General features: G+C 43.4%; 1 protein-coding gene and 1 gene segment (V, D, J or C); one reads left to right on the top strand and one right to left on the bottom strand.

The window, feature by feature from the left end:
- Positions 1-1,003: 1,003 nt before the first annotated feature.
- On the bottom strand, positions 1,004-27,492 carry LOC138111663 (T-cell receptor beta-2 chain C region-like). The segment is given in 8 exon segments: positions 1,004-1,299; positions 3,098-3,204; positions 4,339-4,356; positions 4,742-5,077; positions 7,897-7,934; positions 16,642-16,662; positions 26,607-26,913; positions 27,340-27,492. Coding segments are annotated over 8 exon segments (897 nt in total).
- Positions 21,951-25,176, top strand: LOC138111666 (trypsin I-P1-like). The gene is made up of 5 exons (XM_069017844.1): positions 21,951-22,036; positions 22,746-22,914; positions 23,526-23,779; positions 24,408-24,544; positions 24,934-25,176. Exons 1-5 carry the CDS (start codon positions 21,997-21,999, stop codon positions 25,081-25,083), a joined length of 750 nt encoding a protein of 249 aa, XP_068873945.1. The 5' UTR covers positions 21,951-21,996; the 3' UTR covers positions 25,084-25,176.

The raw sequence follows: 27,492 nt of genomic DNA, 5'->3' as shown, positions 1-27,492 counted from the left end.
ATCGTCAGAATTGAAAGACTTCTCTCTTTGTTTATCTTTGTCACACTCCCTGAAATGTGCCCCTTGCACAACCTTCTCACGATTCCCACTTGCCAAGAACTGTTCCTTTGGTTTCATCTCCAAAGAAGAAGGGGACACCTTTCTCTAGACCAGGTTGTTCACATCCTGTGAATATAAGAACTTTAGAAGCATTTTTGTAAAAAGTGTTAATCAGGAAACAGTTCTCCTTTTTTTTGAAGCAACCATGAGACTCCGTAAGTAATTTCTGTAATCATAACACCAATGAAATTTCTTGGTTCAATAGGATATTTTCTCCTGTTCTGAAGTGTTATGAGGAGATTAAAGTAGTGACAAGCACAGAGCAGGAAAAAAAACTCCATTTCTCAGCATTATACCCATCTGTCCTCTAGCACTAAGATACAGCTTTTCTCTTTAATGACTTAAAAAAAGGTATGCCATATTCCTCTCAAATCTGTCATCAAATTCTTTTGAAACAATGCATTAAATTCATTAAACATTGTATTAAACAAGTCAGGTGACTTTTAATCTATCCACCAAATTTTTCTTCATTTCCACAGTGAGTCTGGTGCCATCACCAAGCTCACCTGAAGAAAAAACAACAGTGAGAGAAAAAGCAGCTGCCATGCCTCTCCTGAGAGGATGTAAGAGGATGTCACTTCTCATCTGGCTGAAATTCTGTTTCCTTCTCTCTCACCTTTGAATTATGCATCCATTTTGGCTCAAAATCAGCCCCTGGAGAGGGCAAGCCTCTAAAGCCTGCAGCCCTGCTCCACTTGTTGGTACACAGTGTAAGTGCTGGATGAGTCTCTACTGTTCCCATGACAGGTAAGTTATTCCTAGAAGGATTATCAGTGAATGATCTTTAATGGGAATTCCTTCAGATGCTATTCATCACTGAAAATTGTATAGTAGGACATCATTACTAGTGAAGACCAAATTAGAAAACAACAACTCATGCTTTTTCAAGGGAAAAGGAGCTAAAACTTTATTCCTAAATCAATTTGATGAGTTCTCAGCCTCTGAGCATTACAAAGGTGCTACTTTTAAAGAGATGTTACAATAAAATAGGATACAATATGATATGGAAGTACAGAGAAAACTCAGCAGTGATTACAACAAAGTAAAGACCAGGGGGCAAGAGACAATCACAAGAAAACTATATGCAGAAGTTCTTAGAAGCAGAGACACTTTGCTATGGAAAGATTGAGAACTTGCTGTCTTCCTGCTGATGTGATGAAGAGGGGTCTTCATTTATTCTCTAGATAACTTGACACCAGTCTAATTGAAAAGAAAATGGAGTAAAATAATGAGAGTAATAAAATAATATTGATATTATGATAATATCAATATGATAATAACAACATCAAGGAGCACCAAACAGCAGAAACAAACACAGGGATTGGCTGGATGACCTTGCCCAAAGATTGACCAGCAATGGCTCAATGTTCAAGTGGTAACCAGTCCCAAAAGGTTTCCCTCAAGGCTCTCTACTGGGACCAAAACCATTCAATACTTTCATCAGTGTGTCATTGACCCTGGGATCAAGTGTACCCTCAGCAAGTTCACAGATGACATGAAGCTGTGTGGCCATTGATGTGTCTGAGGGAAGGGATGACATCCCGAGGGACCGGGACAAACTTAGAGACTGGGCCCACGTGAACACTGCAACCACCAGATCAGTACAGACCGGGGGATGAATGGCTCTAGAGCAGCCCTGTGGAGAAGGAATCTGGGATACTGGTGGATGGAAAGTTGGATGTCAGCCTGCCTTGTGTACTTGCAGCCCAAACGGGCAACCATATCCGGGCCTACATCCAAAACAGTGGGGCTGGCAGGCCTGGGCAAGCGATTCTGCCCCTTTGCTCTGCTCTCAGGTGACCCCCACCAAGGGCGGGCACCTGGAGTTCCGTGGCCAGCTCTGGAACACATGGACATGTTAGAGCAGGTCCAGAGGAGGCCCACAAAAATAGCCGTAGGGCTCCAGTGTATGAAGACAGGCTGAGACAACAACTCCTCTTCAGACTGGAGAAGAGAAGCCTCTGGAGAGGCCTGCCTGAGGCCTTTCATTAAATGGGGCAGGGTGGCTTTTACGAAAAACAGAGATGTTTTACCAAGGCCTGCAGTGACAGGGCAAAGGGCACTGCTTTTAAACTAATACGGGGTAACTTCAGATCAAAGGAAGAAATTTGTTCAGGCGAGAGTGGTGAGAGAGTGGAACAGGTTTCTCAGAGAAGTTGTGGATGCCCCATCCCTGGAAGTGTTTACGGCCTGGTTGCATGGGGCTCGAGCAACCTGGTCTAGCAAAAGATGTCCCTGCCCATTTCAGGGTGGAGGTGGAGCTAGATGACCTTTAAAGGTTCTTTCTCACCTGAACCATTCTGTGATTCTATGACTATGATCCAGAAAAGGAGAAATCTACCCCATCCAGTATATCCTTGCAAAAGAACCAAAACTATACCTGAGACTGTCATCATCCTTGCCCTCAACTCTACCGGGTCACTTTTCAAATACATCTCCCTGTTCTGCTTGTAAAAGGGACAAGTGCTGAGGCTTTCACTGCTCTCACTGGGTATATCTTTTAGCCATAGAAAAAACTTACTAATAAAAAGCATTTCCCAGCAGTTAGTTCAATTTATCCCATTTGTTCAGATTGATCCCACTGGTTTTTGTAAGTCTTTGTAAATGTTTGATCAGATTTATCCCCTGTATCACCTCAAAAAACCTGCTTCTTACTTTCACTGCAGGCGTAAGCCCCTTTACAACGGTTACGGAAATGCATGATATATCTGATACTTCCCTTATTTACTTCCTGGAGAATTTGTCCTTAATTCTCATCTTTTTCATGTGCTTAAAGAGGATTGTGAGAAGGAATTTCTCTGCTAGATGGCATTGATTTTATTTGAGTCCTGGAAAAACAGTAATAGAAAACCCATCACTTGTGATTTTTCAAGCCAGGCTGCACAAAGCCTGCCAGAGCACATGAAGAACAACCACACCTCTGAGAGCAGGTTTAGCCTGCATCCACTGTTCCTTGACTAGTGAGGAAGCCCAGCCTTCCAGGGGCACTCGGACTTACCTTGGCTGTCCACACCAGACCGCTCACCAAAACTGCATAGACCAAGGCTTTGCCACAGAGGATGAGGTAAGTGAGCTTCAGAGAATTTCCATACCGCAAGTATGACTCTGCAAGTCAAGCACCATTTGTGTATTCAATTAGCATCATCATCATCATCGTCATCATCATCATCATGAGATGCTGGATCTAATGGAGCTTTTCTCAAATGTGAACCCTTGAAATCTTTAGCTAAGCACCATAAAGGAACCAGAGCTGAATGAGTGGCTCTGTTGACACCAGAGAGCAGGGGATGGGACAGAACATAGGGACTCAAAGAACCAAAAGAGAAAGCAAGTCCAGGAAAGACACAGATTGGCTTTATGCTAGCAAAGTGCGATGTTGCCACACCTACTGATAAACTGGGCTGTTCATCTGAACATTGCTGTTAGGGATGCAGAATAGGCTGCATCAAAAGATACAAATTTTTTATTTTGTCTCATTATTGTCAGTGGCCTTATGAGTGCTGCTGATACATCAGGGACATTTTACAAAGCCCAGAATAACTTGGCTTCTAGGACTTTTATTCTTGTCGATTTTTCACTCTTAAGGGGTTGCCGTACTGTTGAGATACCAGCTCAATCTTGGTTCAGCCTTAAGATTCCTGAAGCCTTAAAGAAGTGGGTGACAGACAGGAGTGTGCAAATATGTATACAAAGAGGAGAGAAATGTAATTTGCAATATGGCTGTCCTCCATACGTGACACCAGTGTGGAAGGGGATGTGACTTGTCACGGGAAGTGTTCTGAGTTTGACACCAAGAAATTTTCAGAATATCATATCCTGAATCTTGATGCCAAAATCACTTGGATAAGTAGGGATCATTTCTTTCATGGCTGAACGAGAATATTCCCAACAGAAGTCAGCGTCCAGGAGCAGAGGAGGAGCAGAGGAAATTACAGTCTACAGGAAGATTCCATGATTTCTTCTGTTTTTTCAAAATGGAATCATGTGGAAGAGCTAAACCCCAAAACAGAGCTAGATACAATATGCACAAACAGCCCTCCCAAAGAATTTGCTTCTCTTTTTTTTTTTTCTTCTTTAATGTCACATACAAATCACTTAGATGAGAAAGTAGAAGCTATTCATACAGCAGATATCTCCCGCACGTTGTACTTAGTGTCAGGAAAGCTGGAATTAAAATACACACTGATATTTGCCTGAGAGAAGAGGCAAAATTCTCTTTATGTGAGAAGCCACACGTACCTTCTGTGAGTGCACAACCTGAAAGACAAAAATGAACTGGAAGTCATGTTTCTCTTCAAAGCAAGCAGAATACAGATTTTAGAAATTTCCATTTACAAAACACTGCCTCATTCATTTTACATCATTAAGTGTTTTATTATACTGTACAATTTACTATACTACAGAGATTTGTCAGTGGAAAGCCTGAGGAGACTACAGATGTTTAATGGCAATGTAGGTACAAAGGCCCAGGAATGTGAAGAGACATATGCTAATACCGACATATTTCGACATGTATTTGTGCACAACAACACCCTGCATGGAAGCTATATATAGATGTGTTTCATATCATAACACATGCTCTTTTGATTAGTGATTTCCATCTTGTACAGCATGGGGGGGGGGGGTGTCTTTCTTTACTCACCAGCATCGCCATAGATAAATTTTTGCGCTGATTGCGTTGTTCCATTCTGAAAAAAATTGGCAACACACTCAAAGCGATTCAAAGGGTTGAACCATTCCCAGGCTGGCATCCTCAGTCGGCTGGTCAGTGAGTAGGTACTCCCATTCCGTGTGGAGGACTCATCTGTCCCCACCCCTTCGGTCCTTTTCACACCATTCACCCTCCAGACCAGAGTCAGGTGGTCAGGGTAGAAACCAGAGGCCAGGCACACCAGTGTGGCCTTGCTCTTCTGCTGGATCTCCTGCTTTGATGGGGAAAAGATGGCCACAGCTGGAGGTGTGATTTCATCGTTCTTCCCTGAAACACAGAGCAACATGGCCCAGAGCCTCCATCACGCGATGCAATCAGAAACCTCTGAAAATGGTCCTGAGTTTGTGCCGTGTTACTCCTGAAAGACCTGGCCTTTTAGCAGCTGTCTATTGGACAATTAATGTCTATTGGATATCAGACACCAGGACACTGGAAGCATTTGTTTTCACTCGTTACACAGAAACACAAAGGGTCTGGCCACAGAAATGCACAAGCCTAAGAATTTCTTGTATTGCCTCTGTCAGAAGAGTAGACAGCTGGAAAGGAGCTGAGCAAACAGGTGGGCAGGAACGTCCCCAGTTTTGCTGTAAGGCCTGTACTTGCAATACTGTATTAATAGATAGGAGTCTCTTCAGTAGGCTGAGGTACATTCCTGGAGATGGAGTTAAGACGTGGTGGTCATTGCAGCGTTCAGAATTATACTGTCATGGGATACCCTACTTGGCCCCCCATCTAAGAGATGACTTGGAAGGAAGGAAGGAAAGAGCTGATCTTTCTCACTGTCTGAAGTCAAGAACACTTGAAGCAGGTAACATGAATCTGCCAGGGACAGGTTTTGCCTTTTATCCTAACTTGCAATCCACTTCTAAGAATATTAAACATCTCTTTATGTAATTTATTATTTAGGTGATCCTAGGTACAAGAAGCCTTGATCCTAGGCTACCCACTCTCCCAAAATGATGCAGGACTCTACACACTCACAAACCAACAGTTGTTCCCTGTCTTAGAGTGATTAATACCTACTTGTAAGACTAATGAGAACAGACTTCAATCAAAAGGATGTACAAGACAGCAATGAGAAATTACTCAGAAGCCAAGCAGTGACCCTAAAAGCCAGGGATTTTTCCATGTACTATTTTAGAGTGCCTTTTTTGCTCATCTAGCATGAGAAACCCATGAGATCTGTAGACTGCTGCTGGAAAAAGAAATGCAGAGAAAAGTATGGAGCCAAAGAGAAAATTATTACTCCAGGTTGGTTTTTTGTATGAAGGCACTATACATTGTAGCTGTTCTTCCTGATCACTCTCTCCTTTGCAGAGGAAGAGAGCTAGCAGAATTCGCAGAAATTGATATCTTGCATGGATCTTGTCCCCTAAGCCCTCATGTTTTCATTCAAATGTTGCCTCAATTGTGACCACCGGTGCTCACTCTGCAAAGATCCCTGGGCTGCCTCTGTGTGGGCTTGTACAGACTTTAGATGACCTAGATGTTAATAGAGAGAACTCCCTAGAAGGTTTAGCACTGCTCTGCTTTCCTTCCAGTGGGTACAAAGAGAAGTTGATCGCTTCTACTTCTCCCTTCTAGTACTTGGCATTATGATTTCTTTTCCTATTCAGAAGTATTTCTGACAGATTCTTCTGCTCCTAGCCTAAACAGCTAATGAGTGAAGAGATGGAAACAGGTAGGAAGACACAAAAGAAAAGGAGAGGTTTAAAAGACTAAAGAAAGAAACAAACAAACAAACAAAAAAAGGAGGGGAAGGTAGGTGAAAAAGGGAGACAGAAAGAAAGAATGATAAAACTACTGAAACTACTGGAAAGACAAAGAAAACCAGAAAATGAGCATGCTTGAAATGGAATAAGGAGACTGGTAAAAGCAGGAACTGGAAGGAAAAGTCTGATCAGCAGCCCATTTTGTTTTGGTCTTCCACACTGCTCATGGTAGACACTGACACCAAGCTTGATCACTTCCACGCATAAACTCATGCATTCCCTGTCATACAGTTTTCACCCAGCTGAGAGAAAAGTACCACAGTTCCTCCATTCCCATCATGGCAAGGTCAGTTTCATAATTTCTTGTTATCTTTCCCTGCTCCTTTTATTTTTAAATCATCTATGTATATGCTACATATCATTAATGCAAGGGAAAATTTCAAGCGTTCTCCTCACAGAACACTTGGGTTAAGAACAGCTCCTTACCTATAACTGTGAGCACAGTGCCGACTCCAAAGTTAAGCTGCAGGTTTGCACAGCTGTACAAAGTCAGGCTATAACGCACAGTGTCATTATGCTCTTCCTGCCAGCCACATTGTTCCTTAAAATGGTACTGTTTAAAGGATCAGGCACCACTGAGTATTTCTGCAGTTTGCTATCAGATGGGGCAGTAGCAGATGGAAAAGGTTACTTTGCCCTGTGATTCCAACCTGCCTTGATATAGGTGATGGTAAATCCTTTGCTGGGATGGGAGAAAAAGGAGAAAGCAAATGGGGACAAGGAAAAAGAATATGGGAGAAAAGTATGCTGAGAGAAAAAGAATACAGTCCTTGCTGAGCAGTAGAAGTTGTGAGAAGGATTGTTAGCAGAAGCAAGCACCCCAAAGCAACTTTAGACAGCCTGCCAACCATCTATGGAGAGGCAAGCAAAGTGCCTTACTTTTTCCCTCCCTGATTACTCTTTCCCTCCCTGATTCAGCACACTGGAGAATCCCGACTCTACCTCCAAAATGCTGCTTTGGATCATTACACAGATGAACTGCAAAAACCTGCAGACCAGAGAAGCGTTTTTCATTCCCAACCTCTATAGTGTTTTCTTGGAGAATGGGAGGAAACAAAATTATTTATTCCCTTCTCCCTTTGTGAAGTTCCCAGAAACGAAAGACAAAGGCTGCAGACACAAGGACCTCAACATTTGTGCCTCCAAATCCTACACTTCTGAAATAGCACATCTCATTTAATAAGTAACCAGTAAAGCATTAATCCTGCTCTCATGGCTGTATGAAAAATTATCATTTTTCAGCTTTTAATTAAGAATGTTCTTGTCCCCTAAACCAGTATCACATAGATCACAGAGATCTGACTTTGGACTTACCTATGACCGTAAGTTTTGTCCCACTCCCAAAGGACAGTCTCTCATTATTCACACCATTTTGCAGCTGCAGAAAAACCTCTCCTCTACTCCCAGTCCTCTGAGCCAAGCCTGTGGACTAACCCTCCCCTCATGTGGTACCAGCAAGAGAAGAAACACAATGTACATTTATCTCAGGTCTCCTAAAAAACAGGTCTGTAAGGGAACACCAGCAAATCTGTGTGTCTGAACAGGTGAGATCAACATCAGAAATACCCTGTCCAGAGCCCTTTTGCTTCAGGCTTAGGTGAATCACTTGCTGGAGCTTCCACCGTTTCTTTAGAGGATATTTACCTGTTTATCTCAGTGTAAATTCTACTCACATTAGAATATTAGGAAATATTTCCCATGTGCAGACTGAGTAATTTCTTATTCTCAGCTAAATAGCCACATTTCCTTTTAATTTTTTTCAACATTATGAATATTCTTAATTTTTAAAATAAATGCCTATTTTTTTCTTGCAACATAATTTTTAATATATAGCACAGTGTCTTGGTCCATTCTGCCCTTTGTGGAAGTTCCTACACTTGCCCCCTTTCTCTTTCCCTGGAAGGAAGTCTCTGCTTTTATTGCCTGTGTTCTCTTGGTGATGATTATTCAATTTAGCTGCATAAATTACTATGGTCAATGTGGGATCAGTGTTTTCATTTTCATCAGCTCAGGCACCTCAGATAAATATTGGATATCAAAAAAATGTGCTGATCCCTGATTTTTTTCATATGGAGATTGAATTTTACCACTTGTTATCAATTTATTCTGTAGTGGCACAAATGTGGTACAAATATCTGGGGCATCAATTCCCAGGAGCAACACAAGGAGAAGAAAAGATCACCATCAGTTATCAGCATCTCCTGTTTTCCCCCAGATTTGGACAGTCTGAATCCATCAATGTGGCTCAGAAAGAAACATTCCCTGAGAGCTCCTTCTCTTTGAAATGAATCATACATTCTTTTTCTATGGTTTTCAGTGGCTGTTTAGCAACTATTCTGAAATAGAAAGATGTTGTCCTTAATGATCTTTTTATCACCATCCTGGTGAGCCTGTTTAGTGAAAAGAAACTGGGTCTGCTGTGGAGAGCTACTTTCTATAATAACAAGGACTTAAACAGCTGCAGAGACATTTTAGTATTGCCTATTATATAGCTGAGTATTTATTTGTGCTGTTTTATCATCCCAAAATGCTAGCACACTTGTTTTCCCAGTTATCTGAGATAACACATGCTGTAACTTACCCTGGGAAGATGATCCAAGGTAATTTAGGCTTGTGTCATCTTGATTTTGTTTTCTAGACCCCTTCAAAGTGGAACTGTAAGTCAGTTCTTTGCAGACAGATAGACAGCTTTTCACTGACTTGTCCTTAATCATCTGTAGCCCCAGCAGAACCAGCATTATAGAGAATAGATATACTTTTGGAGAATTCTTGCATGTTCACTCATTAAGACAACATTTTTTTCTGTCATGCATACGTTATTTATCCCACTCCTTATCTTAATTCTTTCTATGGGCAGCTTTTTCTTTACTGAAAATGCATTCATTCAGTTCTTCAAAATGAAAGGTGTGTCCCTACCTAGAGGACTCAACTTATTCTATTCTCTGAATTAGACAGGGTGGCTAGCACACAAGGAGAATGCCAGTTTAATAATGAAAGGGAGGATAATAATGAAATTCTCAAATGGGAAGACATAGCATTTGAAGTGAATTACAAGAGAAAACAGAAATTTCTTACCCATTACTGTAAGTTTTGTGCCACTGCCAAAAGACAAACCAGAATACACAGTGACAAAGTGATGTATCATAAGCTAAGAGAAGGGATGCACTGGAGCTGGCTTACTATGAGCAAAAGCTTAAGAAATCGTTTCTGCACTTGGAATTCCACGCATCACTCAAGTATCTGTCTGAAGGGGTTTGACAGAAAACAAGCTTGAAATCAATTGTATAATCTGTAGAATTCATAAAAGCATTTCCCAGATTTGTTTACTTTTTCTACATTTGACCCCAAGTTCTTTTTGCCATCTTTCTCCAATCTCTATGGCATCTTACTGATTTTACCTGCTATTCTCATTTTGCACATCTCGGAAACAAGCGGACATACCCAAAGGTTGTCACTGTCTAGAAATAGAACTCCTCTGCAACTAGAACTTCCTCACTGTCAGTCTTGTATTCCAAGCATTGTGAAGCCTTTTTTTTTCTGTAACTTGTGAAGCTAATAATCTAATGATACTTGCTTTGTGGTTTTCATAATCGAATGCAGGTGATCCACCTTTGGCAGTGAACTAAAACAAATCCCTTTGTTTTCCTTTCCATGGCAGGCCAGCTGTCTTGAACATTCTTTCAGGATCCCATTCAATTTTCTATATAGGTTAAAACAATCCACACAAGGAGAGCCCAGAAGAATCTGTTGACTGGTCCCAGACAAACCCTTGATATCCATTAGGAAGAACTGCAGTGAGACAATAGGGACAAGGATTAGAGGCAACCTTTGTTCTCACAGGCATGAGGCAGTCAGCAGATACTGGAGGCTTATTTAAGAGAGAAAACCCCAACACATTTTATGTAGTGCCTCTGAGAGATACCTGCTACATGTGTAGAATTCTTTTTGCAACACTTGTACCAAATTAAGAAAGAACCTTTTTGTCATCTGTTGCAAACACTGGCGAATCAGGAAAAATTAATCAGAAAACGAATTCCTGCTTTGCATGCTCTGATGGGCTTTAGGTGCGTCTGCAGTCAATGTGGTTTGCTGAAAATTAATTTCAATATCCCAGAATTTCCTAGCTTGCTTCCCAGAGAAAGCAGTTCTCAGGTGATGAAAGTAAGTCCCAGCATACAAGGTCTGTTAAGGGAAACCAAGGCAGAGCACATCTGCTCTGCTGCAGGATGCTCTGCGGCTGCTTTCACGTGCTGTGCCACAAGGCTCATGCGCCTATGGGTTTTTGTAAAGCCTTCCTGGCAAATGTATCATCGTGGATTCCCCTGTCCCCACAATGATACAGCCTCCTACAAAAACAATCCCACCCATGGCTCCACCCCCTGTTTTTGTCAACCAGGAAGGATTGCCATGAGAACCTCTGCTGGTTCAGGCAGACTGTGGTAGACCTAATTTCCTTCGCAGTGGCTATGGTGGGGTTGTGTTTTGGGCTTGTTCTGCAAACACTGTTGACAAGATAGAAATGTTTTTGTTATTGCTGCAATGCTTGCACAGCACTCAAGGGCTTTTCTGCTTCTCATACCAGCATGCTGGCAAGGAGGCTGGTGCTGCATGAGAACTTGGCAGGAGGGACAGCAGCGACAGCTGATCCCAACTGATCCACGGGGTATTCCATATCCTGTGGCATCATTCTCAGTATGTGAAATGGGTGAGAAGGGGGAAGAAGAGGGAAGAGAGGGACATTTGGAGTGATGGTGTTTGTCTTCCCAAGTCACCATGACGTGTGATGGGGCCCTGCCATCCTGGGAATGGCCGAACACCTGCCCGCCCATGGGACGTGGTGAATGAATTCCTTGTTTTGCTTTGCCTCTGTGCACAGTTTTTGCTTTGCCTCTTTAACTGCCTTTACCTCAAGCCACGAGTTGCTCACTTGTGCTTTTGCAATTCTCTCCCCAGTCCTGCTGGTGGGGAGTGAGCGAGCAGCTGAGTGGGGCTTGATCCTGCCTGGGGCTAAACCATGAGAGAACCACAGACCACATCCTTCCTTTGCCATTGCCGTTTCTATGTGATAGTCCAATTACCTCTTAGTGTATCCATTCTCCCTCAATTTATAATCTCAAGATTTTTTGCTTATACTCAAAAAGCTAACACTTGTTTTTCTTTTCTTGCTTGGCTTTAAATGCAGTAATTTTTCACTTGGTAGCATCCTGGCATAGTGTTCATCCTGCTTTCCTTTCCACTCTTTCTCTCTTCTGCCCCCAGGATGACAAACCAACTTCAAGCCCACAGCAACTGGTTTGCAATGTGGGTAATTTGCTTACTACAGGCTGGTGTCTGTCTTGGTAGCTTGGTCTTGCTTGAGAGCATCCTCCCAGGGCTTGTGACTCTCCTGTGAACAGGCTTCATCTAGGAGTAAGAGCAAGCCTTCCTTCTGCAGACTATCTGAAGGGATGGGAACTGATGGGAACAGGTAACAAGCTACTTTTATCTCCCTCCGTTAAGCATAAGAGGCCCAGTCTTCTCTCACAAAGTGTCAACACATAGTTACCAACCTAACCAAGTACCTGCAGTAAACATGTTTTTCATATTGCTCTTGATATGATAAATTGACTGTAAAACACAGGACAAAATCCTTCAAAACAAGGTCATTCTACTAAGAAAATCACAAATTATTTTTTTCTATTATTTTCAGATTTCACAGAAGAACCCATAATTTCTGATACAGCCTGTTTAGCTGGGAAGAGCTCTTAGTGTCCCAGAGAAGGGAATGATAAACATAGACTAAGCTGTAACATGTAGGATCAAGAGACAGGACTACAGAACACAAGGTATTGGACAGGTCATCTCGGAATGCCCTAGGTTGTTCTCTCTTCTACAACAGGAAACTGAGTACTTAAGTCACTAATTATGTCTGTTTATATCGAACATTTGTTTGTATATATTGAATTATTTCCAAAAATACATTTAGGATTTTTTTTGGCTGTCACTGCCAAATAATAAAACTAATAGTGGAATATTATTTTCCTGCCTTGTTCTTAGTCTGCCTCTCATCTCAATACAATTTATTCAGGATCTTAACCCATTGTACTAAAATTCATTTAAGATTATTCTGTCTTCATCTCCAGTCTAGAGCTCCATTAATGTCCTTACTGTCACTAACAGACTCTCTTCTATGAGGTGTCTTTCATTTAAAAAGAAGGAAGTCACCCCTCTATTAGTTTTTAAGGAGTATGTGGTGCTATCAGCTCCTCAGGTCATGTTCAAAAGGCAATTTCCAAGACATGCCAGCAGAGACCAGTCTTGTCCCACCTTAATGTTTCATTGTAGCCTGTCAAAAGCAAATTGCAGGCCATGAATTCAAATAAATGTGAGAGAACGAAGGGGACACAGATCCTTGATTTTTATTTCCAAGTCTTTCATAGGAGGCTTTTTGGGCTTTGGAGGCTATTCTGCATAAGACTTCAGACAAGGAAAAACTAGAACATGTAAGAAGAAACATTTAGAGACATATTTTCTAACAATGATATCCTTTTAGTGGGAGAATTTCACAGGAAAGTAGAGATTTCATCAGTTATACCAGTCCTGGATTCTTTGGAGTTTACAGAAGAAGCAGCTACAAAGAAGCAGGCCATACTACAGAGACTCCCTGAGATTTACAGATTTGTTTTAGGGACACTAGGAAGCTTTCCATAAACATTCAGTTCATTTGACCACAACCTGCTAAAGTTAAGCAACAGCTCTTTTTCAGGGCATATCTGTGCACTGAAAAGAAATGATGGTGGAAGGAGGGATCTGATTATATCATTTGTTTTTGAAGATAGGCTGCTGCACTGCTCTGTCGCCCCTTCAAAACATACTACGTCTATTCCCCCAACTTCTTCCTAGTCTTCTTTCTGCTCTTCCTCTGCCCCTCTCCTGACTGTCTCACATTTTTCAAAGACTCCATCTCTCACTCAGAGAAGGTGGGGATTTTATCTTAGTGCTCAACCCCCTCGCTACACCGTGTGATCACTCGCAGCACAGAAATACGTGGCTTCATCCTTGGGTGTCAGATTCTTGATTGTCATCAGAGTGTATTCAGTACTCTCTCTGTTAACTTCAAACTTGGCCTCACTGTAACCATCCTCGTAAGAGTTTTGACTCCATGTACTACTGCTGACAACTAACTTCAAACCATTTCTTGGAGGCTGCTGGTACCAGAACACATAAGCAAGGTTACTGTAGTTCTGGTAACAGAAGATGGTCACAGAGTCTCCAGCTCTTTTAAGGATTTTTTCTGGCCACTGTGCAATGTAGGTTCCGATCCCAACACCTGCATTAGAAAGAGATAACAAGAGAGAGTGAGGAGTAGGAGTACAGATGATGGCCAAAGGGGTCCTCTACCTAACATTAGCCCTGCATGGCCTGGGTGAGAGCCCTGCTGCAGATGGATCTGCTGTCTCTCACCAGGTAAAAGAGCAAGCAAAACAGCCAGCATGGCTCTCAGCTGTCCCAGGACAATGTGTTCCTACTCACTGTGAGGTAAGAGTTAAGGGGCACTGATGCCCCTCCCCTTGCTCTGATTTGTCTGTCAAGCCTGGCCGGAGAAGAGAGAAGGGACTGTCCAGTTTTGATACTTTCTTTGGTGAGCTGTTCAAAGCAAAGCTACATATTCAGGTGGCTTCAAGTTCTGCTTTAGCCTTTCCACAAGACAGGCAGTATTCTGAGCTCCTGGCAAAAATGAGGAATTTCCTGCAGACCAGTATGTTGCTGGCTGAATGCTGAGCTGTCATTCCATGATTGAGAAGGTCTGGGTGTTGGAGGTCAGACAGGAACCTGGGATCAGTGGATTCATAAATAACTTTTTGACTCATTTACATCAGTGGATGGACCATCTTTGCAGAAGGCTTTCCAGCAAAAGTACACCTGTATTCTTTAATTCTGAAGAGTTGTTCTTAATATGTGGAGCATGTACCTCACAACTCAGAACTTGTTAGTCAGAAACAAAGATGATAGATCAAGACAGCAAAGGCACAAAATTTGTGTTTAATCATACCCTAATTTCTTCAGTTTTCCAGCCAGGGATGCATATTCCCAGCAATTTAATCTTTCTGGGAGCTCTAAGTCACTTTTACAAAAAACAAGACATCTTTGCCAGCCATTTTTTCTGAAAGTAAAAACTGTAGTTAAACATAAACCTCATGAACACTCTTGTTTTTTCTAGCCTGCCAGATACATCCCAGTTAGCCTATTCTATATATAGAATGTATTCTATTCTATTCTATACAGTTCTATATATAGACCTCTCCCTTCTTTTCTGATTATGTAAGATTCAAAAAGCTTCTATCATTGCAACTGCTTCTTTTCTCCCTAGTTCTTTTAATGAAACACACATATTTAATTCCAATGACCTTCAGTAATCCTGATATTTCATCTTCCAAAAACTGAGGGATACTTCTGAGGTTTTCTCTTTTTCTTCACATTTTGTTGTTATCCCCTCTCCCATATTTGCCTGACGCTCTAGAGAGATTTATATCTTCCCTTGGCTTCTAGGTATTTATATAAAAGGCATGTTCTGTCTGTGAGCCTGGCAATGTTGTACCTTCTTTGGGACTAAGGCTGAGTTCCTGAATCCTGAATGATTCAGAGCAGTGGGAATCTCAAAAACTTGGTAGTGAATGTTCCCTATCTCACTTTTTAAATCCTTCTTTATAAGCGAGTTAGCAGAAATTACCTGAGAAGCTACAGCTTCTTCTCAGTCAGGAACAAAAATGAATTTTATATGGTGTATAAAAATTTTGTATGATTTCCAGTGTCATGGACACTTTGCATCTAAGAAGTATGGTTTTGGCCATTTCTTGCCGCTGTGGGTTTTCTCAGGAGAAATTATTCCTTACCTGTGCTGAAGTGAGGCTGAGCCCTGTGCTGGAGACATTACAGTTTCAGTGACTTGTCAAGGAATTGCAGGTGATATGGACCTTTTTGGTTTTTAATTACCTTCCATAATTTTTACATTTTTCTTTGATTTTTTTTTTTTCAAAATCAATACATCAGTTAGCAAATAAATTTGAATAAATTTAATATCCTTCCATATTCTTTTATGTTTCGACACCGATTGTCCTTTGATGCATATTTTTAGCTTTTACTCCTCACAACCTTTTTTTCTTTTTATGGAAGGTTTATTTTGATTTTACTTGTCTTCATTTGATTTTATTGACCTTTTGCCCTTTCACCTTACTGCTAGGATGGGATACTGTTAGACACTTCCATGGACCCTGTTGACACAGTTCCATAAGACACTGCTGCTTTGATCAATGTCCCAAAATGCATGCCTTTTGCATGGAGACAGCAAAGGATTTTTAGTTTGATTATTGTCTGTCATGCCAAACCTGTTTAAAGCCTTTTTTTCCAGTAGTAATCAGACATTAAGTCCTGGAGGGAGAAACAATTTTGGAGATTTGATGGGAAATGAAACAGATCATGGAGACTGTGGGAATTAATACTAAGATGATGCTGTGTAAGAACTCTGAGACAAGGCAAAATCATTTCAGTGCATTTGGGCTACATCTTCTTCTCTAGTCACTGAATTAGAATTTATTACTCATTCCAGGATGAAGATTTTTATTCAGTGTCACTTTTCTGTCTCAGGAAACAAAAGATGATTGAAGACTCTCCAAAGGAAGGATGTACCTGGAAGATGTAACTCAGGACCTCTAGTGTGTCTCTCAGGAATTGCTTACTATGTTACTGCCTTTTGAAGAGTAGATAAATTGACAACCCTTTCATTTTTCAGTTCAGAATGTCTAATTCTTTCAGTCTATTTTCTTTTAAGATTAAAGATGAAAGAAGGGAAAACAAAAAAGTACCAAGATAAAGACAGGTATGGTCAAGCTTCCCAAGTAAGACCCTGAACTACTTACTGTATTTGGGGAAGAACAGAGGCATAAAAGTGGAGGAATACAGTTATAAAAGGGGCCACTCACAGATAAACAGGATGCTGATGAGTATGCTTGTCTGGCTATGCTTTGTACTGGCTTAGCTCAGTGTATCCATGTCTTATTAAGTTCCATTCTAAGTATTTACCTGAGGGAGGAACCATCTGTTCTGTGTGCATGTGTTTTGTGTCTGGACATCTAAGGGCTAGGAACTGGAGTCAGACCACAGGCACCAGCAGCTGGAGAGACCAAAGTGAGTGAACTTAAGCAGCAGACACTGGAGTAGGGCCCAGGCAAGAAGGGCCATGTGCTCACCATGCTGGAAGCTGGGCAAGGGAGGGTGTGTGAGTGTGTGATCACTGGTGAACGTGAAGCCAGACTATCTGCCAAGTGAGGTGACCTGGGCTCCAGGTGTGTGTCTCTAATGGCAAGAACAGTGAGAGGTGGCAGCTGTAGGGAGCTGGGGAGTCCCAGGCATTTACTGGAGAGGGAGATGTGTGAGAGGTGTGTGTGGACATAAAGGCAATTGAAGTGGGGCTGCAGGACCTGGGGGCTCAGAGGTCTAAGGGCTGGCACATGTGCTGACTGGAATCCAGTGCCAGCCACAGGACTCAGTGTCTAAGCATGGAAAACTATGGAAATCTTGCTCACTGTGCCTATGTATACATGTATTTCCCACTACTGAACCCTTGCCTAGAGCCCTTATTTCCCACTATGGACCCCAGCCAAAGAGGGACAAAAGATGAGGCCCTTGGCGCTGTTTCTGTGGGTGCATCTGTGTTGATCTGTGTGTTCAGCTGTGTATCCATGTATGTATGCTTGGTATTTATCTGTATGTCAACTGGGGAGACAGTCTCATTCTTACAACCAGCTGGGCCAGGGGGTCTGGAGCTGTGGCAGCCTCCCCCCTCTCAGCCCAGCCTACCAGTGAGCCTTGTGAAAACTGTGAGATCTCCTCCCTAAGGGTAAAAGAGACCGTAGCAGAGTTATGACAATGAGGAAAGGGCTGAGGTACGCTGCATACATGGAAGAGAACCAAAGGAATAAGGAAATGATTCCTACTGAAGAGTCTTAAACATAAACTGGGAACAGTAAGTACTGGCTTAGCAGAGGTTTGTGCTGGATTTGGAAACTAATGTAATGAAACAAGCATCAGGCAAAAGTGGGCTTCCCTGTCCCAAATGATAGAGAAAAATGCCTGTTGCAATGCAAGGAAAGCACTGACAACCCATTTTCAGACCTACATGTAGGCTTAGTGCATAAGGTCTGGACTAGGACTATATCCAAGTCAGTGGTGACTGTGAACATCACATGGCTCTTTAGTCTTAGGGGATTTAAGGCACTTCAGGCCAGTTCCTTTCAGTAGTCTACATGAGTACAGAAAGTTTCTCCAGGGCCAAATCTTTGCAGAAAATTCTTAGAGAAATCCTTCCTCCTCAGGCTTGTCACCCCTTGCCCATTCTGACCCATGCTGCTCCTTTCACAACCCTCATCCCCAACCAGTCCAGTCTAATTCTATTTCTAATGGAAGCAGCTTTTCTGCTTGTTTGGTGAAAGTTCCTCTTCCTCATCCATTCTATTTCACTGTGCCAGCCTTGCTGGCTTTCACCTCTAAACTTCTTCCTGAGTTTTTCAGACCATCTGACTTTCTACATCACCACTTTTACACTTTTCCCAATCTTTCTTTGTCTTCCTTTTTGTTTCCCTAACTCTCCATCCCATATTCTTATAGCAAAGAGTCAGCTTCTAGGTTTGGAGATGTTAAAATTTCCCAGAAGTGGCCCAGTTCATAGAAGTTTGGGGTACACAGACCCTCCAGGGAAGGTTCTTCAGGCTGCTCTCTTGCAGATCATGTGCTGGATGAGATGGATTAAATAAATCCTTTCAAATCTGATCTCCCCCATCCACCATGTCCTTTCAAAGCCCTTTCTTTCTGGCCCAGCCATTTGCTGAAGATTACTGGGACACAGTCTGTTTCCCACCTCAAAGGCTGAGGCTTTATAACCACATCTGGCTCCATGTGGGACGCTGTTCTTAGGATTTTCCTACCCTCCTCCCTAGTATCATGCTCTTTTCTTACTATTTATTCCCTCAGTACCTCTGGCCACAGTTATCCAGAATCCCTTCCCAGTTCCTGAGCTCAGGCACTCTGAAAGAAGTCATAACTTTCCTTCTTCGCCCCCCAAAAATTAACAAAAACCAGAACTGCTGCAGGATAGTGAAGAAGTCAGAGAGTACATGAAGGCTCTGCAGAATTGAACACTGTTGGGCACTGGATGTTATAGCAAAATATAAGAAACCCCATGTGAAATACTTTTTGACAGTACTAGAACAGTGTTCTCCAAAAATATTTCATTGTACACCCCTATCAGTAAAGTATTTTTAAACACATGCACCCAGTAAATGTAAATTCAGTAGCTGATATTTATATATGTATAACACTAAAGTTCTAATGCTTCCACCCCACACCTCTGTGCATCGTTGTGCACAGCCCCAGGGGTGCATGCACCCCACTTTGAAGACTCCTGCACAGGAACATCATAAGCCAGCAGCCTGTCTCTGAATATCGATTACAGATGCAAAGACTAGATGATACACAGCCCTTCACCAAACACTCTCCTGGCCACCCAGCAACTGAGAAGTTGATGTTCCCAGTCCTAGGTGTGCCTGTCCAGAAACACCTCACTGGCAGGAGACACTTGGGAAGAGGGTAGAAGTGGTGACTCCATCATGAAGCTCTGTGAGATCACAGAATCACAGAGTATTCTGAGTTGGAAGGGACCCACAAGGATCATCAAGTCCAACTCATAAGTGAATGGCTCATACAGGGGATCAAACCCATGACTGAAATGTAAAAGGACTAAGCTCAGAAACTTCATGTTTTATGCTCATGGGAAGTTTTATCTCTGTCAGCCCATGGTCTTACCAGGTTTCTCTTTCCCAGGATCTTGCATCAGTCTGGACAAATGTATTTCCTTTATCTGAGTCCTGTAATGATACAGCTGACTGAAATACTTGAACTAGGAACATGGAGTTCTAGAAATACCAGCTGCCATTGCTTGTCCATGGATAAAACCTAACACAGGTGCCCTTCAGTCACCAGCCCTCCCCCATCCTGTGCCCCTGGAGCCACCAGCTTTCTACTGCAGCATCAATACATGATATGAGAAACTTGTTTGCAGCAATGGATATATACTTGAGTATATTCTTTGAAGGATCCTGTAAAAAGCCTTTCAGTAGGTCTGTGGAGTGTTTGGCAGCACTGAGCAGAAGGAGTTATTCATGTTTCAGACAGGGATTTGCCCTCCTAAAGAAAGAAAGAAAAGAGGGTCATCAGAGGTGTTCCAATTTCAACTGTAATTCAGAGGGGTCTGTTCATCCTTCACAGTTCTCATGGAAAGGCCTGAAGGGCTGCTCCGAGACTGTCTGAATCATGAGTCAGAAACACTATTTGCCTACATTTGACATCAGTTTGCCCCGTGAACAGGGCACACACCCTGGAGTTCTGGGCATCATGGGAGCCTCTAGGAGTGTCAGAAAGGCTGTTAGGAGAATGAGAGAGACTTGGGTGAGGTATGTTCACTAGATACCTCCCATCAAGGACTTAGGAATACAAGAGCCACTGGAACTATTATCCAGATCTTTGGCCGTGAGCTTTAGCAGTAGCCTGGGAAGAGGTCGGGAGTCTTCTCCTGCTGATTTAAGCACACAGCATAGGGAACCTCAGAGATCCTGTTCTTCTTGGGGATTATCAGCCAGCCCTATACGATGCTGCTGTTAAGAATAATTTATAAGTTTAAGATCAGAGTAGATTAAATAAGTAACAAAGAAAAACAATAAAAAGTACCAAGATAAAGGTGAGTAAGCTTCCTGATTCAAATGCTCACTTCCTAATTCCTCTGAAATTTGTGTGGACATTAAATCAGACGTGAAACCCCCTAAAAAGAAGGAAAGGGAACCAGTTGTAGCCTAGGAGTTACCTAATATGATATGAGAGCTATAGATCAGGAAAAATATTGTTGTAAAATATCAGTCTGTTTCTATGCCAATGGCATGTTTTGGACAAAGAAATTAGAAATCCACAGATCAAATGAAACACTATTGTAAACTGGAAACTTTTCTTGCTCTGCTTAGTTATGACAGGATTGGACAGCTTTGGTATTTTTTGACACTCTTAGTCCTATTATGGACATTTTCCTTTGCCACAGGAAGCTTCTAATCCTTCTTTCTGTCACAGGATAAAACATGCTTGTAAGAAAGCGGTGCACTGATGCCGGTTTAGAGGCCAACAGAATTCATGCACCCCCTTGGAGGAGTCACCGGCCTTGGACTTGTACTTAATCATGAAGAAAAAATTGCATCTGGACACTGACAAACTTGTGTATCAATCCTCCAGGGTTTGCAAAAAAATTAATCAAGAAATGGAGTAGGAAGAGTATTCCTATTTAGTCCCTCAAGCTATTCCAGCATCTCCAAACAAACAGCTTCTCTTTACTGTCTCTGGAGAGAATCCTGTGTCTTTCAGGAGCTAACACAATGAAGTTGGCAGCTGCTTGGAAAATGAAAATGATTATTCAGCAAAGCATTAAGCTTTAGTAAACTTTGCATCATGACAGAAATCCCCACTCCTGCAGAGAGGGATTTCAGAAGATCTCACTATTTGTGTTTGCAGGATTATTGCTCCTCTACATTACATTCATAAACATCAGCATTATACTGAAGTTCTTGTGTGGCAAAAATTAGTCTCTGTAGAACGTTCCAAAGATGAATAAAAACATGGTTTGGTACTTAGGCAGATATTTTCATACAGGCCAGGCGAGAGAAATTAGGAAAGGGAGATGCTGAGCATTGCCATATTGGAATTATTTAACTTGGGAAGCAATGGGGGGCACAGGATAGTTTTTCTATCCTCCCTTTTGAAATTACAATGCAGGAATTTGATTTAGGAAAACACTGTGTTGCATACGATAAAAACACACATTATTCAAGAAAAGGAATTTGCTGAAATAAACTTAACAAAGTTAACCACTGGCTTTGCTGGCTTTTTTTTTTTTTTTCCCCCAATAAATTCATTGTTCTTTCTGTCTGCTACCTACAATATTCAGCTTCTGGTAAAAATATGCATTTTTTAAAAAGACACCATCAGCACAGAGGAATCTGAAAGAGGTTTGAGAGTTCCTCTCAATAGGTGCTGCGTATATGAATCAGACAGACAAACAACTACACATCTTCCAAAGCCAAAATGTATTTTTAGATTGAAGGCTACCCTCTTGAATAATTTAAAATAGCTCTCTATCTTAGCAGAGGTTTATGATTAACAGGTATGTTATTTGTGCATTCTAGCAATGCCTGTTAATGCCCACATTTGGATCTTCAAATTTTCCACTGTGTACTTTTTGTCTGGAGAAAACCTTGGACTAGAGATAAGGCCATTACCAAAAAGGTATTTCTAGCAGCTCCCACTTCCAGTTGGACTGCCTGGGCTTGAGGTTGAATCAAGACCATGAAGTGCCTGCTGCTTCTCGCCTTTATTGGGGTGGCTGGTGAGTATATTTTTTATTTATATTTCTGTAATTTAATAGGACGCTGATTTTCTAAGCAAAATTGCAAGGTGGCCTATTGTGGGAAAGCCAAGTCCAGTTTCGACTTGCAGAAGTTTGAAGGCGGAGCCCTGCAACTTCGGTCTTCTGTCTGTTCATAATGCCTTGTGCCACAACCTGGGGAATGAACACCTCCATAGAGGTTCCTGACCCAGCTATAGAGATGTGGCCATAGCTACAGAAAAAGGCTGCCTCTCTCTTCAGGACTAAGGAGTGCACAGGGAATAGTTCTGGCCCAGGAAGTCCTAAAGCAACTGCAAAATGTTGGACGCTGGGTGGGTGCTCCAAGAAAATGTCACTGCACACTGGGTTTGACTTTTTCCCATAGTCCACTCTTGACTCTTTCTGCAAACGGGGTCCTGGGAAAGACACACCTGTGATCTGGTCCAACATAAGAACATTTCTATATCCTTATGTTCCCTCAGGGAGTAGCCAGCAGGGCTTTAGTTGCAGATATGTGAGGCACCAGTGTAAGCCTGATCCCCTTCTTTTCTGAGGCTGCAGCAAATGAATGTGCCTTAGACTTGCCCACCACTGCTGCCCTGAGTGTCCATAAAAGGGGAGCCTACAATGAGGGGCTTCAAAGAGGCAGTCACAGGGCACCAGATTACCTTAGGCTAGCTGTTGACACATGGCACTTCTTATCTTGCAGTTGTCTTCCCCACCTTTGCTGAAGATGATGATGACAAGATTGTGGGAGGCTACACCTGTGCAGAGAACTCTGTGCCCTATCAGGTGTCCCTGAATTCTGGATATCACTTCTGTGGAGGTTCCCTCATCAGCAGCCAGTGGGTCGTGTCAGCTGCTCACTGCTACAAATCGTGAGTGGAAAAAATGACATCCTTCTATAACCTACTTCTGTCTTCCAGTTCACTTCTAGCAGGAATTCTGAGCTATGAGATAGAAATATGTAAGTGCCTCCATTCTGACCGGACACAGGCAAGGGATGGGTGGATCGTTCAGGAAGCTGGGCCGAGGCATCCTGAGGGCTTTTCCACTTCTGCAAATGTTTCTGTGACTGCAGAGCACTGTCTGAAATAACAAGGGGATAATCAAGCAACGAGTGCTGAGCTCTTATCAAGTGAATTCTCATCAATTGCATGAATCTTGCTAAAGCATTCTCCCTGGAGAACAGGAAAAGGAGTGAGGTCAGGCTAGAGCAGGTTGCCTTGTGGCAGAACATTTGTATGAAGCGCTGCTATGTATTTAGCTGCTGTCATGTAGTTGCAAACCTGGAGAAATTCACCACTCCTACTGGGAGCGGGTTAAGGTCTCAGTGCGGATCCCCAGGGCTCCCTGCAGGACAAGAAAGATCACCTGCCCCAGAGAGCTTCTGTGGCAGTGATGTTGGAGCGAGTGCACTCAGTGACAGGGAGGTTCCTCTCAACCCGCCAGTAGCAGTAAAGTACGTGCTGTGCCTTCTCTTTTCCAGTCGCATCCAAGTGCAGCTCGGGAAACACAACCTGGCTCTCACAGAATCCACGGAGCAGTTTATCAACTCTGCTAAAGTCATCCGCAACCCTGGCTACAGTGCCTACACCCTGGACAATGACATCATGCTCATCAAGCTGGCCACCCCAGCCGTGCTCAACAAAGCTGTCCAGACAATTCCTCTGCCAACCAGCTGCGTGGCCACCGGCACCATCTGCCTGATCTCCGGCTGGGGCAACACTCTCAGCAGTGGCAGTGAGTACTCTGGGGGAATGTACAGCCCCTTGGGGGCCCGGGACAGTCTCCAAGACCTCACCATTAACCCCCAACAGGACAGGCTAAAACAGAGAGAAGTGCTGTGGCACAGGTTTCTTTGAGCGATGGGTCAGTGTAGGGACAGCGTAGTGGATTCAGCTCATGTCAACAGGGTTGTCAGTTCTCTGAGAATAAGGGTGAAGTCCAAGACTGTGGATCTAGAATTCCTACTAGAGACCTCCATTCTCTTACACCAATGGTCAGAGATGTGCATGGCGAGTGGTGTCTATTCCACTGATGACATCTAAACCTGCACCAGAGGAGAAGATGGTTTTCCTGAGGCTCTGGTTTCTTCCAGGGCATTTGGCACAGGAGTGGCCCCACTGTTGTAAATGGATGGAATTCCAGGTACCCAAAAAGCTGAGGTGGCTGCAGTGTAGAATGGTGGGTCCATGGGTAGAATTTGTTGCATCTCTACAGAAGAAACCCATGCTGTGCTTACTGTTGAGAGGAAGCAGGATGGCTGAGAGAACAGAATGTCCAGCATTTGCTTTTCTGCTAAGATCTTCTCTGAGCTCTGAAAGGGACTCAGCAATGCCATCAGCCATCTCTCCCTATTTTCTTGTAGCTTACTACCCGGACACCTTGCAGTGCCTGAACGCTCCGGTCCTCTCCGCCACCGACTGCTCTGATTCCTACCCTGGGCAAATTACCGAGAACATGATGTGTGTAGGATTCCTGGAGGGAGGAAAAGACTCCTGCCAGGTAAATCATCTGCCTCTCCTTTCCCATTCATTTCTCTCCTGCCTTTTCCCAGCTGAAGAGGCCTTCACGTTACAGAGTCAGCTATACTCACTGCACTGGCACACCTGAGTTTTTGAAGAACAGCTGAGGCTTCAGGCCCACATATCCTGAATGTTTGCCAAGTACCACAAAAACTGGCAGCTGACTCATCCTTAGCTGTGGTGCCCTTGGAGCTAAATTCAGGCACGGTAACATCAGGTGGAGAGGAGGAATCAGAAAGGGCCTTTGTAGAACTTCTGTGCAGAGTAAGCCTGACAGGGCTTCCTCCAAAGTCTGTGATCTCAGGGATCTCTGGCTCGTTGCTCAGGCTGATGCCATTTGCTGAATATCCCTATCCTTTGTGTGCACAGGGAGATTCCGGCGGTCCCGTGGTCTGCAATGGAGAGCTCCAGGGCATTGTTTCCTGGGGTATCGGATGTGCCCAGAGTGGCTATCCCGGAGTTTACACCAAGGTTTGCAACTACGTCTCCTGGATCGAGTCCACCATAGCTGCCAACTGAGACACTCCTTTGGTGTGACCTGTATTTTCTCATCATCATTTCTGCTCTTCCGGGTCTGGACAAGCAAAAATTATGAAAAACTAATAAAGACTTTCAGGCACCCCTACTCTGTGCACTGTTTCTCTGGGAACGTCCATAGGCTGTGATATAGAGCACAGAGGCAGTGAATGCCACTCAGGAGAAAGCATTTAATATTTGTAGTCCTGTAGAAGTGGAAGGATCTTGGAACACTTTGCCGACTCATCATCAGAAGTCTATCAGTCGGTTACTTACTCTTGTTTCTGGAACAGAACATCATTTATGTTCTTTTTGAAAAGGACAAGCAATAGCCCATATTTCCACAGTTCTTGAAGTGATTCTGAAATTCATCCTCAAGTTCTGCCTTTCCCCCTTCCTCTGAGAACACTACCAGCTGCAGCATGTCATCCTTTCTTTTAGCCTGCTTATACCACTGACGGGAGGAATGGAAGAGGGAGGAAGGAGGTGTTTTGACAGGAGGTCAGCAGGAGGCAGGGCATTGGAGTAGAGACTTTGGACCCGCCAAGTGAAAGAGTTGGTCCTTGTCAGGAGGCTGATTGGCATGTCATGTTCTGTGCTTGCAGAGTCTGAGAAAAAGGCCTTACCATCCCAAATCCCAAGAAGAAAAGGCCAGGAGAGAGGAAGGCGGGAAGTGAGGAAGGAGGGCAGAAAAGCTGCAGGAAGGAAGGACTTAAGGATGGGAGGGAAGCTGGAACACATGCCAGAAAAGGAGGAAGGCAAGGAAGAAAGCAGGAGAGCAGGAAGTTAAAAAAAAAGCAAAAATCTAGGAAAGAAAAAAAACCTCAAAGCAGGACTAGAAATGAAAGTTGCAGGAGGGCAGAAAAAAAGGCTCACAGAGTGATGGTAGCCATGAGTATCTGCTGGTGCCTGGCGTTCTTTACCTGCAGTCCCTGGATACTCTCAAAACTTGGGCTACATCAAAAACATCAGATTCTTCAGATCCCAGGGTAGTGGTGTGACTTGGGGTCCCTGTTGTACAGCAGTGTGCCTATTGCACACTAGAGACCAGTGGGGCCAAGGACCAGTTGGCCTTGTCCTTCCTGCTGGTGGAGAAGGAAAGGGCTGTGCAAAGCATTCCACATCCTGCTTCTGCATGAACTGAGGTGGCAGACTGAAAGGAAGGAGAGATGGATGAGAATGAAGGAAATAGGAAGGTGTCGAGGGATGGAGAGGAAAGGTCAGGGGGACAGACAATTTCTCTGTGAATGGCAGAGAAATGATGTGAGACAGTGAGGACAAGAAGAAAGGAGAGTCAAAAGGTGATTCCCACATGGAAAAGAATAGAGAAGCTGCTAGACACCATGAAGAAGACAGACAGATGCACAGACAGAATGACAGACAAGCATAACCTCGTCTTTCCTGGAGAGCTGAAGGGCAAGTGAAGGAAATGGCGTTCTGTCAAACACAGGGCTCAGTGTGTGCTGGTGGCAGATCCCTGTTTGCCTGGAAAGGTTTGTGCTGTGCTGCACCAGCCTTTGAGTCACTGTGGATCTTGTTCAGCACAGAAATATGTGCCCGAGTCATTGAGTAGGGCATGATCTATCTTCACAGATAAACGGTTGTTCCGAGTCCCATTACTCTGGAAGTGGTTTCTGAATTCCTTCTCAATATCTGCTTTGCCACCTTCCACTGAATATACAACCAACTGCATGGTTGTATCCAGCCCATCCTTCTCCATGGGCAACTTGTACCAGTACATGGGCCTGGTTGCACTCCCCGATCCAGAACATTCCAGAGTCACAGGGTCTCCCTCCCGCACGACTGAATCTGGTGATTGCTGAAGGGCCCAGCCTGGAAAGACAGGAGAAGAAATGTGGGAAGTGAAATACATTGAAGAGGACAAAAATACACATCCTTGAAGCATGTCATGGGATGGAATGCCACCAGGGTATCAGAAAGCTATGGGACAGTGTCCTGTTTCTGCAAAAAAGACACATGGGATCAAAAAACCCCAAACAAACCCGTTTCAAATACAATGGGAAATCTGCTTTGAGAAAGAATGACTTTGGTACTTTCAGGTGAAGTATTGAAATGGGACAGGAAAAAACAAATCTGTAGCTGTGCAGAGTTTCCTGATTCAATAGGTGGTGGAAAAGCTCACTTGGTTCATTGCCCATCCTCCCCCTGGACGCCTTGGGGAAGGGGCACTGGGGGCACAGCTGAGGAGGCAGGAGCAGCTCCAGTGCAGCTGTTGAAGGGGAAGGGAAGCCCACTTACCCACAGGCAGCAGGATGGCCACAAGGAACCGGGGGAAATCCATAGAGAAAGGCCACCTCCTTCCAGCAACCTGGCCCTGGTGACAGCACAGACACGGAGATGTGCAAAGAGCAGAGGAGGAGAGGAAGAGATGCGTCTCTCTGGGGGTGGGCA

The sequence above is a fragment of the Aphelocoma coerulescens genome, chromosome 1, assembly GCF_041296385.1.
Source record: "Aphelocoma coerulescens isolate FSJ_1873_10779 chromosome 1, UR_Acoe_1.0, whole genome shotgun sequence".
NCBI lineage: Eukaryota > Metazoa > Chordata > Aves > Passeriformes > Corvidae > Aphelocoma > Aphelocoma coerulescens.
Note: the sequence above shows the minus strand (reverse complement) of the source record. Positions and strands in the feature narration are given on the sequence as shown.

Excerpts from the sequence above, each read along its gene's own strand:
- LOC138111666 (XM_069017844.1), top strand. The coding sequence starts at position 21,997 with ATGAAGTGCCTGCTGCTTCTCGCCTTTATTGGGGTGGCTG. Across the intron at positions 22,037-22,745 it reads CGCCTTTATTGGGGTGGCTG|TTGTCTTCCCCACCTTTGCT; the intron begins GTGAGTATATTT and ends CTTATCTTGCAG. Across the intron at positions 23,780-24,407 it reads CAACACTCTCAGCAGTGGCA|CTTACTACCCGGACACCTTG; the intron begins GTGAGTACTCTG and ends ATTTTCTTGTAG.